We start from the raw sequence: 14672 nt of genomic DNA on the forward strand, positions 1-14672 counted from the left end.
ATAAGTTGGACCCAAAGACAATATTTGAACTGTTCCCTATGTTGGCTCTATGTGAAAATGTTTAAATGGAATGCAGGTAGTCCTCGAGTTACAACAGTTCATTTAGTGACCATTCAGAGTTACAATGGCACTGAAAAAAGTGACTTATGACCATTTTTCACATTTACAATCTTTGTAGCATCCCTATGATCATGGGATCAAAATTCAGATGTTTGGCAACTGGTTCATACTTATGACCACTGCTGTCTCCCAGGGTCATGTGATCACCTTTTGCAACCTACTGACAAGCAAAATCATTGAGGAAGCCAGATTCAGTTAACAATTGTGTTACTCATGTAACAGCTGCAGTGATTCACTTAACAACTGTGGTAAGAAATGTCATAAAATGGAGCAAAACTCACTTAACAAATGTCTCACTTAACAACAGAAATTTTGGGTTCCATTGTGGTTGTAAGTCGAGGACTACCTGTATTCAGCCCACGTAACATCCTAGAAAAGTCCCCTGACTTATTAAATAGAAATTAGGGACAGGTTACACGGAGTATGTAAACTGATTGTGTTCAGTTTTTCCTTCCATCTGTTGCAAAACCCATGAGAAATGGCAGATCAGCTTGAGATTTGGCATATGGGAAAGATATGGATTGAAAATCTGAGCAAGTCAAAACTACTTCAAAATGTTCAGCAGAAGGAACTGATCATCCAAATCATTACCAAGCATAAATTTAAACTAATGATAAAAGCACATGATAAACTGATTCAAGCAATAGACAAAACAGAAGGACACTTTTGTAAACTCCCCGTGTCTTTTCACTTCCTAAGTTTCTTACCTACTGGTTGTCTGTATGGGTGATAGACATGAATATCAAAGGGTCTGTGAGTGGTGTTCGCTAGAACCGTTCTGCCTGTTCCATTATATTTATTTCCCTTTTCGATGGTTCTTGTGTTCCAGTCAGTCCAATAGATAGTATCCTCAAAAATTGTAATTGCAAATGGATGAGGTAACACCCCATCATACACAGTATGACGATGCTGACCATCGAGATCTGAGTACCTATAAGAAGAAAACATAATATATAACAGTGAAGAGGAAAAAAGGCAACAAAATCCATAATCAACATTCTGCTTGTTTCTGAAAGAATGGAAAGTAAATAATAGTTATAATTATGACCACAATCATACAAAATACTACTTTGGGATTCTTTAAGATTTCTATATCTTACTTCATAAGTAAGCATGCTGATGTACAATTGCCAATCACTCTGACTTAGCTCATCCTGAAAGTGAAATAAATTTCAAGGCAAACAAAATATATCACTAGGCCAAACTAGCTCTAGTAAGTGAGATTAACTAGATTAATTCCACCAATCAGAGCAGCCCTTACCCTAGCACTAAGATACCTATTTGTTGAATTACCATTAAGAACATTAATTTTTTTAAAAAAAATGTGGTTAGAATAGAAGACAATTCAGCAAGAAAAAAGCAGAGCAATATATGCATTATTGTGCCTTACAAAACTCCACATTATGACGATCTGGAATTCTTTTATCATTATCGACTGCTAATTGTATTGAAATCACACAGCAAATAGTTTTCTACTTGGTAATTATAGAGCAGGAGTGTCAAACTGCCAGTCCGCGGGCTGGATGCGTCATCCTGAAACCACGCCCACCCCATTGCCGGCAATGGAAAAAAAGTCATGATACGTCGTGACACGTCACGTGACGTGGTGAGTTTGACACCCCGCTATAGAGCATGTGCATTTTAACTGAATTAAAGCTGCTACTAGAAGCTAAAGCTAATTTGATAACCCTCAAAATCTGATAGGAAGAGTTACCCAGTTGCTTTATTCTTCTCTATGTACGTACTCAATGTAGTTTAGATGGGCGTCTGCCCAGTAGAGCTTGTCGTTGGTGTAATCTATGGTAAGTCCATTAGGCCACTCTAACTTGGCAGAGATAATCACCGTCTTATTCTTGCCGTCCATTCCCATGCGCCCGATGTATGGCCTCTCTGCCCAGTCTGTCCAGAAGACTTGCCTGTTTTAATAAACACAGCAGAAACTAATCCATAATTTGCCAGAGGAGATAACAGCAATACAAAAATAGATACATTTCCCTGGACAAAAAGATGAAAAGGTGAAAAAGGAAAACACCCTGCTAAATAAGCAAACAAACAGCAAAAGAGGAAATTTATCACAGCAATCTCCAGACAGCAAGGTCAGATTTTTAATCTTTAAAATATATTGCTGCTGTGAAAGGCCCCAGTAGAAGAATTTTAATCTAGTATTTTCTGAGGATTGATATAAATTATTTCATATAAAAGGATTGGATTAAAGTTGATAGAGGCTCAGACAGCTACACGCACGTGCGTGTGCACACACAGACACGCAGACAAATGTTTTACAAATAGAGGCATTAAAGAAAATACTGAACCCTCTTACCCATATTTAGGATGAACAACAATCGCTCTAGGATGCTGAAAACAGAAGGTGTTGTTAGGATCCAGGCACCTATCAATTAGTTTTTTCCGGAATCGGCCATCGAGCTCAGCTACAGAGAGGCAATCTTTATTGGCATCTACCCAGTACAGTTTTCTGAAATATTTGACAAAAGGCATATTACACTAACTACTTCTTCACAAACATCTTATTTTCTCTTAATTACCAACATAGGTCTGAAAGGCAGAAAAAGAAAGCAAAAGAAAGCTAGCTCAGTGCTAGAACTTGGGGTAGTTGCAACTTGGGGTAGTTATCTGTCAATGTTCCCTGGCAGACCAGAAAGGAAACATGACAAGATAAATTAATTCTACTCTATTGCAAAGCTGTATTAACTGAATCTTGCAAGTCATAAAGTACAATTCTCCCACAGTCACTTTTACAGGCTGAGAACGTAGGGAAGGTTTCTTCTGAATCTCTTGCTCTGCCAAAGATGTAGGCTGTGGGCTATGCAGTGTCTCAGCTGACCGGTCCCTAGGCAGCATCTCTTCATCCCATCTCCCAAGGTCTTTCTCACCTACCACTACATTATCCCAGGTTCCTAAGTTTCCCTCTGCAGAGCAGCATTTGTCACTATGTAGAATTACAATAAGAATTATGTTTGCTGGCTTGGTTTACCCACTGTTGATTGAGTAAAATAGCCAGGGTTTTCAATAACCAATATTACAATTTAGGGATTGTATTGTCCACTTCTTTGGATTGTCCACTTCTGTTAGAATATAATTACTGAACAATATATTAATATGCATTGAATTACATTGATTCATGAAGTAGACTTTGAGCTATCCTTTTTAAGGCTGTGCACACCTCAAAAATTATTCTGAAGAATTGCTTTAGATTTCACTCAAGCACAAGCAGGGCACCTCCTTGATATTTCTTAAATTTTTTAGGGTTCTGCAGCAGCCTGAAAAAAAGATGCAGCTGCTTTAAGTCCACTCCTTAAAACTAATGAGACTCTTAATGCTGTGGCATCTTTGAAGCAGAACCCTGAAAATATCAGGGAGTCATGTGGCCTTGCAATAGCTGAAACATTTCCTTCCTCCAAATGAGTTTTTGAATTGTGAGAAACTGTTACCACTACAGGGTTATGATCTGTAGTTTTTAGTATACCAATACAAAATACGAAAACATAGATGGAATCAACATTTACTATTTATAGTGGTTGTTGACAATGTTGGAAACCCTAACACTGCTATGCTAGCACCTTAGTGCTGGAATAATTCTCTACCCATTTTCTATCTCCTAAAAGATCTATTAAGATGATAATTATCCATTGTAGTCCATGTTCTCCATGGAAAGGCAGCACTCAAGTATGATAACAATACTTGGTAGAAGGATAATCAAGAATATGAAGCAATACACAAAAAATATAATTTCCACTATTATTTGTGATAATTGCTTTTAAAAAGATAATTGCTTTTTGAGCCATGGTGGCTTAGTGGTTAGAATGCAGTATTGCAGGCGAATTCTGCCGACTGCCAGCAGTTCAATTCTTACTGGCTCAAGGTTGACTCAGCCTTCCATCCTTCCAAGGTTGGTAAATTGAGGACCCAGATTGTTGGGGGCAAGATGCTGCCTCTGTAAACTGCTTAGAGAGGGATGTAAAGCACTATAAAGCGGTACATAAGTCTAAGCGCTATTGCTATTGCTAAAGGAAATGGGTGGCAATTTGCTATCAATCCAGCTTTCCCAACCTAGTCCAACCCAGATATGGGACAGCAGTTCCCCACCTTCCAGCCAATCATCATGGCCAAGGATAGAAATTGCATTGTCATCATATCTGAAAATTGCCAGGCAGAAGAAAACTTCATTAATCTATCACATTGAGGACACAAACTGAGCAGTACAACTTTTTGAAAAATAGCAAGAGGCATACCTTCCAACCCAGTCAACAGCAATGCCTTCACCATTGGGCACACCATCACTAATGATTGTTTCTTTGTTTGTCCCATTGAAAAACATTCTTTCTATGACCTTCCTGCCTACGTCAATCCAGTACAGCCTTTTTTCCACCCGGTCAAAATCCAGAGCCACCACATTTCTGAGTCCTTGCAAAATGAGAGAGTAAAGCTGGCCATCTGTGGTGAGATTTCTCAGATAGTATCGATTGCTAAAGATAAGATAAGGTGAGATGTTACTGTTCTGCCGGCAACTTCTCCCATCAGGTTCACGAATGTAACCTGGGGCACACTTGCAGATGTAGCTGCCAACGGTGTTCTCACAGATCTGGCTACATATTGATGGTGTTTCATTACATTCATCTATGTCATCACAAGACCTTTTGTTGGACATGAGTCTGTACCCAGGATGACATGAACAGTAGAAACTAGTCTGGATGTCTATGCAGATGTGGTCACAGTTGCTAATTGAAGGATCGTTGCATTCATTGATGCCTAGAATAAGACAAATGAAACAAAATGTTACTCCATTTTTATTAGGTAGCCTTGGTTTCTGATGGTTCAATTACTGTTACTTACATAAACCTAGTTTTCCCCAACATGTAGTCCATGTGTCGGACTACAACTCCCAGGCTACCTTCCTCAACCAGCATGCTAACTTGAGAAATTGGAACTATAATTAAACATATTTGAAGTGCACCAGATAGGGAAGAATGAGATAATTCACTGAAGCTATAATTACAAAAGGCAATTGGTAATAGCTAATCAGCCTTTCTTCAACTAGTGATGATCTGTAACTGTCTCAACACCTGACTATTTGCCATGTCAGAGGACAATTTGAGTGGCAATCCAACATCATCAGGGGACCCAAGAATATGTATAAAGATTGTGCGAGGTTGCCTTTGTGCTGATTTATCTAAGTTCCATACATACCACATCCCTTCTCATCACTATTATCTTGGCAGTCATCTATCCGGTTACAGACTTTGACCATTTCAATGCAGTTCCCGTTGTCACATGTAAAATAGTGGGGAGCGCAAGTTGCTTCTGGTGTAACACAAAGATGTTCTAGCTCATCGGACTCATCCCCACAGTCATTGTCCCCATCGCAGACATAAGCTTTGTTGATGCAGCGGCCATTTTGACAGGTAAACTGGTGCTGTTGGCATGGCTGATAGATGCAAGCCCTCTCATCACTGCCATCCCCACAATCGTTTCGGCGGTCACACCTGAAAAAAGCCCATAACAAAAGTTGGTCACTCACTTGTGAGATGAGCAACGTATAAATTTAATACATACATACATACATACAGTACATACATACATATACATACATACATAAAATAGCAACACCTCTGCTAACATTCACATCTATGTGTGTGTTCTCCACCAAAGGTATTGCATGCAAAACATAAGGTTTGGGAGAACAGACGCATGATCTACAGATCATGGACAAACTATCCATGACATTACATAAAAATGTCGAACATGGAAAATTTCAGACGACAGATATCCTGGAAAGAGAGAGATTGATTGACTGAACTGGACAGAGATTAAGTGACAAAAAGTGTATCCTTAGTACCCTGAGGTTCTTGTCTCCTTCTAGTTCTCAGAAATCCTTCACATATTTCTCTACCACCACCACCATCACCCCAATCCTCATCAAATTAAAGTCTTTGCCGTATAGATTATAATTGCTCAGATTTGTATTTGGCACCTCTATCCTTCTTTTCTTGTTTGTGACAATATAAATACTATTCCTACTGGTCTTGATCCAACTTTTTATCATTATAAGCAATATGACATCATAAACCCCTGTGCCGGCCCAACCAGCAGTCCAGTAGAAAAAAGAAGGGGAAAAATGAATTAAGAAGATAAAGCTAAGTTCATTTTTGACCATTTTTGACCAGATACAATCTTAGTAACAAGGAATTTAATCCTTGTTATAACCCTCTCTTAGTCCACCTACTGCATTTATGCAAAGCGGAGTTGAAAGGCAGGCCTATGTCCATCATTGCTACATATTCTATTATTACAAGAATAAAACAAAAAGCAAAACATAGCTGAGTCTCAAATTCCCACTGGTCTTACATGGCCAATGATTACATGTGCTGCATTTCAGTGTTTGTAAAGAATTATAAGTTATCCACTCTTAAGATATTAGCTCTAGCATATGCCTGTGATTCTTGAAAGAGTTTGCAGAGGACATACAAACCTGTAAGTGTTACGGATGCACAGTCCATTACTACATGTGAATTCATTGTCCAAGCATGGCCTTCTAGTGCAGTTCTGATGCTCATCGTAAGCATCATTACAGTCAGCATCCCCATCACAGACCCAAGCCCTAGGTATACATCTTCTTGAGGGGGGCACATTGTTTACACATGTGAATTCAGTGGCTAAACAGCTGCGATTTGCTAGAACAAAGTACGAGATTTCAGCAATTTGTTCAAAACACATTACTCATGCCATTTAAATCAGCCTACCATCTCTTCAACCAATGTCTTCTTGACCATTTGCAGTCTTTCAAACAAAAGGTGAATTATCAGAAAGCAATTTAGGTCTTCAGGGTTGTTGTTTTTTAACAACCCTGCAATCCCTTGCTTCGGGGTGGGATCGGGGCGACTCATTGGAGCTGAGCATTTACTGGTCAGATGCCCTTCCTGACACCTATGCAGAGTTTGCAGCAGACAATTACTCGCTGCGCCCAGAGAGAGAAATATCTGCTGCTACCTAGGATTAAACTCCACCCTCTTGATTGTGAGGCAAGAACTCCAGCTCTAAGCCACCACGCCGCACATCTAGGCCTGGAGTAACTAAATAAAATAACAGCTTAGCCTTGAAGCTTTGTGTTGCACGGAACTTACCACAATTGTGTCTTTGGTCCTCATCACTCATGTCACCACAGTCATTATCACCATCACAGACCCATGTTGCTGGTATGCATCTGCCGCCATCACATCTAAACTGCCTACTTGAACAGCTCCGTTCAGAAGAAACTTAAAGGAAATATAAGATTTTACAGACTATGCATGTTTCACATCCTGTTGATGTTTCCTACATTTCCACAGACATATGGCAATTTGTGTTTTAATTCTCAGTTTCACTAATGGCAAGGGACTGTGAAAGTCACTGGGTAATCCACAGGATATGGAACATGTTTACCTCTAGCTAGTAAAACTTTTATAATAGTAATAGCAATAGCACTTAGACTTACATAGTGCTTTACAACTCTAAGCGGTTTACAGAGTTGGCCTATTGCCCCCAACAATCTGGGTCCTCATTTTATCCACCTCGGAAGGATGGAAGGCTGAGTCGACCTTGAGCCAGTGAGAATCAAACTACTGGCAATGGGCAGAGTCAGCCTGCAATACTGCATTCTAACCACTGCACTATCACGGCTCCTACAGAAGTTAAATGTATATCATTGGCTTCTGGAAATGCATGTTGTGATTTTTATTGAGGTTTTAATGGATACAGTATGCTTTTCTCATACAAAGCACGCACTGTGCCATTCAGATGAAGAAGCATCTTGCAGAATGACTAAAGTGTGGTTCAAAACAGAAAAGTGAGTCATTAAGAGAAGTTCTTCAGAATGTCTTCCCCTCGCTCTTTTTTTTTACAATTATGTCAATACTAGCAGTGTGACTTTATTATAATTTCATGGTGCATGCTATATTTTCATGGGTTTATCAATGACTGTTGAGGAAACTTCATTCTTGGGGGTCTGACAGAAATACACCTTGTTCTTTAACATATCGAGTAGCCTAGGGCACATTTTCCAATAAGGCTGGTCACTAGTGGGTTATAAGTCTTAATTTCACTAGTGGGTTATAAGTCTTAATTTCCCTCATTTAATTTTGATAGTCCGAGTAATCCTTTCCAAGTCCCTTCCAAGTGTGCCTAACCTCACACTTACCACAAGAGGCAGGCTCATCCGAGCCATCAGCACAATCCGCTGTTAAATCACAGTACCAATGAGCAGGAATGCAACGTCCAGATGTGCAGCGAAACTCAGTACTGGTACAAGTCAATGAGGCTGAAAAGGCAGAGAAAATTCTTGTTTGATCTGTGTGTTTCCTTTGCAAATGCACCGGACTCTGTAATGATTATACTCAATCCTCAGTCTGGGTATTGTGCTCTTTGGTAGTTGAATTGCTTCAACTAGGTTAGCTTAGTAATTCTTGCTACAATTTTCCTAAATGCCTCAGGATAATAAGACATATAAAATGAAACTGGTGAAGGATATCAGTCGCTGGTCTAAAACTATTGGACAAAATCATGGTGGAAGAGAGATCTGGACCCAATTCATATCTCAGATTGTAAGTCACTACTTCACACTACATCTCCATGAAAGACACCACCAAAAAGATACCCATTGGCCCATCAGCTTCCATTTCCACTTTGCCAGATGTGGGAAACCTCAAGCCAAACATGGAGCTCATTGGCCTCCTCATTGGCCATCTATTAGCATTTTAGATGAAAATTAGTGGGAAAATAGAAAAGACTATACAAGAACAGACTGTATAAGGAGATTCTGAACTTCTATCCTCCCTCTCTCCTCTCTTCTCAGCCCCCCCCCCGCCAGCATTGGGATGACCCAGTTGTCAATCAAGTAGCAGTTGCCAATCAAACAGCAGCATTGGGCAGGAGGGGGAGGGTAAAGCTCTGCTACCTGGGAGTTCTGCAGCCACAAGTCTCATGAAGAATAAGATCAACAAACACAGCCTAAGCACAAGGGGTAAAGATAAGCATAAAACTAAATGAGAAACAATCCTGCTGAGAAAGATGTTTTTCCCTTCCCTCAGACCTGACATAAAAAAAAAAATCTTCCAGTCATTTCCCTCAGACGGAGCCAGGTTTTGGAAGAAGAGTCAAGAAGCCCAGCCAAGAACACACAAGCAGAAAAAGCAAAGAAAATGTCAACGCTTTGGCAGAACAAGAATAGAAAACAAACTAAACAAGATGAAAGATGATCTCTGCTGAAAAGGAGGAATTCTACATTACAGTAAGAATATATAAGGCTATATATATATAAAATACAAAATATATATGACAATAATATATTGCATTATTATATATTATTTTATATTAACATAACATAATAACATATATATGACAAAAGAAATATGTCAACAATAAACAAATTATATTAGAGATGTAGAATAGAAAAATATGAAGATGCACTTTGTAGTGTAGATGAAGGGCAAAGCAAATAGTTAGAATATAGTTTTAGTAGTAAGATATTAATTTCTAAAATAGTTCAAAGTATTTGTAATGTACTATTCCTTCTATTGTAAGCTTTCCTTGTTTTGCAAAATGAAACTCTTTTCCCAGCTATTGAAGGGAGATACAAAAAAACCTGGACCAACTGTTTCAGGTTTCCAGCGACTTCATTGAATCAAGCTGATTATTTGTGATTCCAAAAAGAATACGTCATAATATGTAATAAAGATTCGGTGACACATTATAATATTAATATGAAAGTACAGATGGGAATGGAAGCAAAATGCTTCCTAGCCTGACCCCTAATTCTGACTCCAAAATCAATACACCAAAAATCAGCCCTGCCTTTAAGGTAGCATTACAACAATCCTAGATGATGGTGTACAGGGATCTAGCTTAAGTTGGAAATTTGAGTCAGAAATCCTCTGCACCTATATAGCTTGTCCAAATAACCTAAGATAATTATTTTGGAGGGGGGGGCTTGATGCCCAACTTCCTTAAGTGGAAATACGAATGCAGAACAGGCGCTTTTCCACTTAAGGGTACTGGGAATCAAGCAGTGATGGGATTCAGCCGGTTCACACTGGTTCGGCAGAACCAGTAGCTAATTTTTTGTTGACTTTGGCGAACCGGCTGAAGCCTTAGCCCTTTTTTGCAAGGCCCAGAATGGACTCCGGAAGTGCATGGATGCCACTTCCGGAAGTCCGTTCTGAGCCTCAAGAGGCCTGGAGGAGGCTTCCCAGGCCCAGAATGGCCCACCAGAAGTGCATGGATGCCATTTCCGGAAGTCCGTTCTGGGCTTCAGAGGCCCAGGCCCAGAATGGACTTCCGGAAGCGGCAACTACACAGAGAACCGGTTATTCAGGTATTTGAACCCCACCACTGGAATCAAGGCCCCAAAATTCTGCAGCCAGCAGAGCATCAAGTAAATGAAATTAACATGATAAACTTCTCCAATGAAATAAGAACCGATGGTGTGGTCAGAGTGTTCTGACAGGGCCCGTGTTCAAATCCTCCCTTAGACAGAAAGCTAATTTGCTTACTATTTAGTCAGTTTCCTGCTGTTTAGGTCTAATTTATTTCAGAGGGTTATTGTGATAAAATGTATGGAGAGTTACTGAAATTGTTGCTTTATGGTAAGAGGTACGTTTCATTAATAAATAAAAAGGGAAGCAGTGCACTTATACTGTACAAGTTCTGGACTGGAAACTCAAGATTCCAAATTTGAGTTTAGCTTGTCACACTTTGGATGATCACTCTTGGAAGTCCTTTTAATATGTATTTAGTATTTTCATTGAATCCCTCTGTGACCTGAGCTTCTGAAGAATAGGAGGATATAAATCTAAAAAATGCAAACATGCCAGGAGTCATAGGAATCCACCTAAGAGGTAATCCTTTGTTTATTTTTTTTACTTCAAGTTTAGTAACCTCTTTGTCTCATTTTGAGAATATGTCTATCAACTTAAATTCCAGATTATCAGCAATTTCCTTAAGTCTTGCTCGCATACACGTGTCCCCACACCCACCATACATTTTAGTCGTGTCTTTTCAATTGCATCCCTAAGAAAAACAGAACATACAAGAAGGCTTGGCCCTTTACCCAAACTGAGACAGGAAAGCATGAAGTGAAGGAGGGTAATTGTTGGGAGTCATTAGCTTACCGCAGTGAGTGGGGCTCTCATCACTCATGTCGCCACAGTCATTATCCCCATCACAAAGATAAGTCCGAGGAATGCATATGTTGGTATTCTGACATTTTGTATAACCAGACTGACAAGTGCGTTCAGCTTCAAGGCAAAAAGAAAGGATTCTTTTTCTTCCCCATAAAGCATAAGGCAGGGTGTTTTTAAACAATTGCAAACAGCAGTGTACAGCAATACATTACTTGGTACTAGAATTATCTGATGTATTGTTAAATCCAATTTAGTTCAACATAATACTGCCTTTTTATAGATGGGGTGGAATACTAATCCTAAGAATGACAATGAATATGAGTGGTAACTTAAATGCCTCTTCAGATTCATTGGATCTAATGATGCTCTTCCATTAGTGTAACAGAGTATACTGATCCATCAGATTCCCCTATCTCCTGTACCTTCTCCCCCTCTAATTATCAAGAGGTTGAAAGATCCTCTGGGACTAATCTTAGAGACAGCAGAGGATGGCGGCTAAGTGGAGGAGAACAGAAATTCTGAGAGCATGAGTGGAGCCACTTGGATCGTATCTGTGCCTGAATACAAAAGCTAATCTACTTTCATTTCGTACTCAAATAAAATAATCATTCAGCTATCAGTTTCAATTTCAATTTCTTTCTGACCTTATTTAATATTTCAACAAATTTGCTTAATGCTAGTGGCACATGGAAAAGCAGTATCTCCCTCTGCTCCTTGATGGTGTCATATCCATCCAGTAGAATTGGAAAGTATTAAATGGGATGGGACTTATGCAAGTCTTTCTTCCAGGGTCTAATGAAGACAATGCCAAAGGTCGTGTTTGTCAGCAGCCTAATGAATAGGGATGCTATTCACTATTGTCTCCAACAACTATATGAGAATAATCACTTCCACCCCCCACAGTTAGTGCTCAATGATCAAATTTGCATATCATACAATCAAAAAGCATACTAATCCTGGCTGTTTGAAGATTCCCGCTTGGTTCCCCTGACTGCAAGCACAAATGAACAAATCAAGACACCCTATTCTTTTTTCTGTTACATACAAACTAGATTCCCTGATTTGTTCCTCACCTAAGAAACCACTCATAAACCAGGTATGTTTTGGGTTTCAGATTATGGCTTGTTAGAAAAGCAATAAGCAAGTCATAGAACAATAGCTTTCTTGGCTTCTTAAGTTCCTTCCACTGGCAGGAAGAGTCAAGTGAGGGACAGCTAGAAAAAGGAATAATCATCAACCTGCTCGTGATTCTTCAGCATCCCTGCTTATCAAAATGTATTAACTAGTCCATTTGGAGATATTAGTAATTTCATAACAAGAAATACTAAGTTTCTTGTTAATGTCAGTGGAATCACTTGGGGTAATTAGCAAATAATACCCTAAACATCTACCCTGCGATTCAGTTTCCTATTGTTTGAAACAACTATCCTTATCTGTACAAATTGATGAGAAAATTTCTCATGAGCAATACACAGTCAAAGAACATTTAGTTTGTTCTCAGGATTCCTGTAAACATAATACATCCGAATATATCACATCGCTTCTGTGAAGCAACACATCCTTCTTCCTTTTCAGAAAGTTTACTTTTTGGTTGTGTGAAGAATCAGAGCCTAAGGGACAATATGTAGTTTTAATCAACTTACGGCAATTTCTCTCATCTGAAGTGCCATTATCGTAACAGTTGTTTACACCATTGCAGACGTATGCAAGAGAGATACACCTTCCATTATTGCAAGTAAATTCTGTCTGGGGGTCACAAGTTCGGAACAAGCATCCCACCTCATCACTGTTGTCTCCACAGTCATTATAGTGATCACAACGATAAGAGTAGCGCACACATCGCCCATTGCCACAGGTGAAAGCTGTTGGCTGACAGGTATGAAAAGCTGAAGGAAAGGAATGTGACAAAAGAAATGTCATTGACAGAAGGGACTCAAAGAGCCTTGACAAATTCACCCCAGAAATACAATACTGAATTGATTTTATCTGCCAAGGCAAATACAGCTGCAAAACGGACAGCGTACAAATCAGACAAATAGAAGATAAAATTTTATTTTAGCATTCAAATGACAGCTCTATGGATTTTCAAATCCCTGCAAATGTAGTTTCCTTGTTCATGAAAATTAATGAAGAGAATTGGAAACAAGTTGAAATGGAAAGAGGCTAAACTGTCACTACAGTCTTACCATATCAGAGACTATGATCCTTACAAAGTCAGTGGAAAACATAACCTTCCTTCACATTCTGCTCTGGTTATTTTCTTTTTCTTTTTATTGAGAATTTTTACATAATTAAAAGATCAGCAAGAAAATAGAAAGAGAAGACAGAAAAATGAAAAAGAAAGAAAAACTACTAAAAACAGTACAGATAAAGAAAAAAGAAAAAGAAAAAAGTCGATGTGTGTTAATAGAAAGGAACAAAATTCTTTGTTTTATGCCCATCTTTTGGGCATAATTCTGCACACAGATATTTCCTCCCATGTTAACAGTCCTGTAAAGTCTTGGTAAACTATTCACTTGGTACATGTGTATAAAATAAGATAGAATATTATATTTGCAGCATAATTACAATTGAAGAAAAAAGAAACTATCAGAAATACTCAGTTTATTGTTCTTGCTCAATATTTTGTTCTTCAAACAAAGCCATTTTGTTTTTTAAGAAACTCCAAATTTCATACCAATAATTTCTTACATTGAATTCTAATTCTCAGAAATCCAAATGTTTTTTTCTTCCCTTGCATTTTACGAAATCAGTGCTTTTAACATTTCTACCCTCTCCCCTGCATTAATCCAAGGAAGAATTTGAACCATTCAATTTCTTTTTTTATAAAAGCAATAAAATCTTCAACTCATTCTGCTTTGTATAGTCAACAGATCATTGGACTCTGGACCAAACAGATAGTAGTCATCTCCTTTATTTGGTTTTTGTCCCCAAAATGGCTTTGCTAAAAACAATTGCAACTGGACAAGAGCTTTTGTTTTAACTGTGGAGGTACTTACCACACACACTTTCCAATTCATCACTGCCATCCCTACAGTCATTATCATTATCACACTTCCAGCGTTCAGAGATGCAATGGCCATTAAGACAAGTGAATTGGCTACTTCCACACCTGGTACCATTGTCCACAACACAATGCTTGTTGTTATTGGTTAAATACCAGCGTCCTTCGGCAGGACATTGACACTCTGCACCACCTGGGCCTATATGTCATTGCATTAACCACAAAAGAAGACTGGGTTAATAATATAGTTAGATAACATCTCTCCCCAATATTAACCGTAAATCCGCCAAGAAATTTATCCAGAATTACCAAAATGTTCTACAACACATCAACTAATCCTTTAAACAATATTCTCCACAGGAATCTGAATGAGCTCT

General features: G+C 38.8%; 1 protein-coding gene across 1 annotated transcript in view; it reads right to left on the reverse strand.

Annotated features, from left to right (window-relative positions):
* The window catches only part of LOC107296057 (low-density lipoprotein receptor-related protein 2-like), a gene marked incomplete at its 5' end in the record, with an annotated part of 105657 nt that overhangs the window by 19019 nt on the left and 71966 nt on the right, over nt 1–14672 (reverse strand). The window contains 11 exon segments of the mRNA XM_015825399.1: nt 828–1051; nt 1866–2036; nt 2441–2593; nt 4371–4887; nt 5326–5621; nt 6608–6809; nt 7260–7391; nt 8312–8431; nt 11280–11405; nt 12935–13177; nt 14291–14494. Of these exon segments, the coding sequence (XP_015680885.1) occupies nt 828–1051; nt 1866–2036; nt 2441–2593; nt 4371–4887; nt 5326–5621; nt 6608–6809; nt 7260–7391; nt 8312–8431; nt 11280–11405; nt 12935–13177; nt 14291–14494 (2388 nt within the window).

Source organism: Protobothrops mucrosquamatus, unplaced genomic scaffold, assembly GCF_001527695.2.
Source record: "Protobothrops mucrosquamatus isolate PMUCROS unplaced genomic scaffold, P.Mucros_1.0 scaffold2619, whole genome shotgun sequence".
NCBI lineage: Eukaryota > Metazoa > Chordata > Lepidosauria > Squamata > Viperidae > Protobothrops > Protobothrops mucrosquamatus.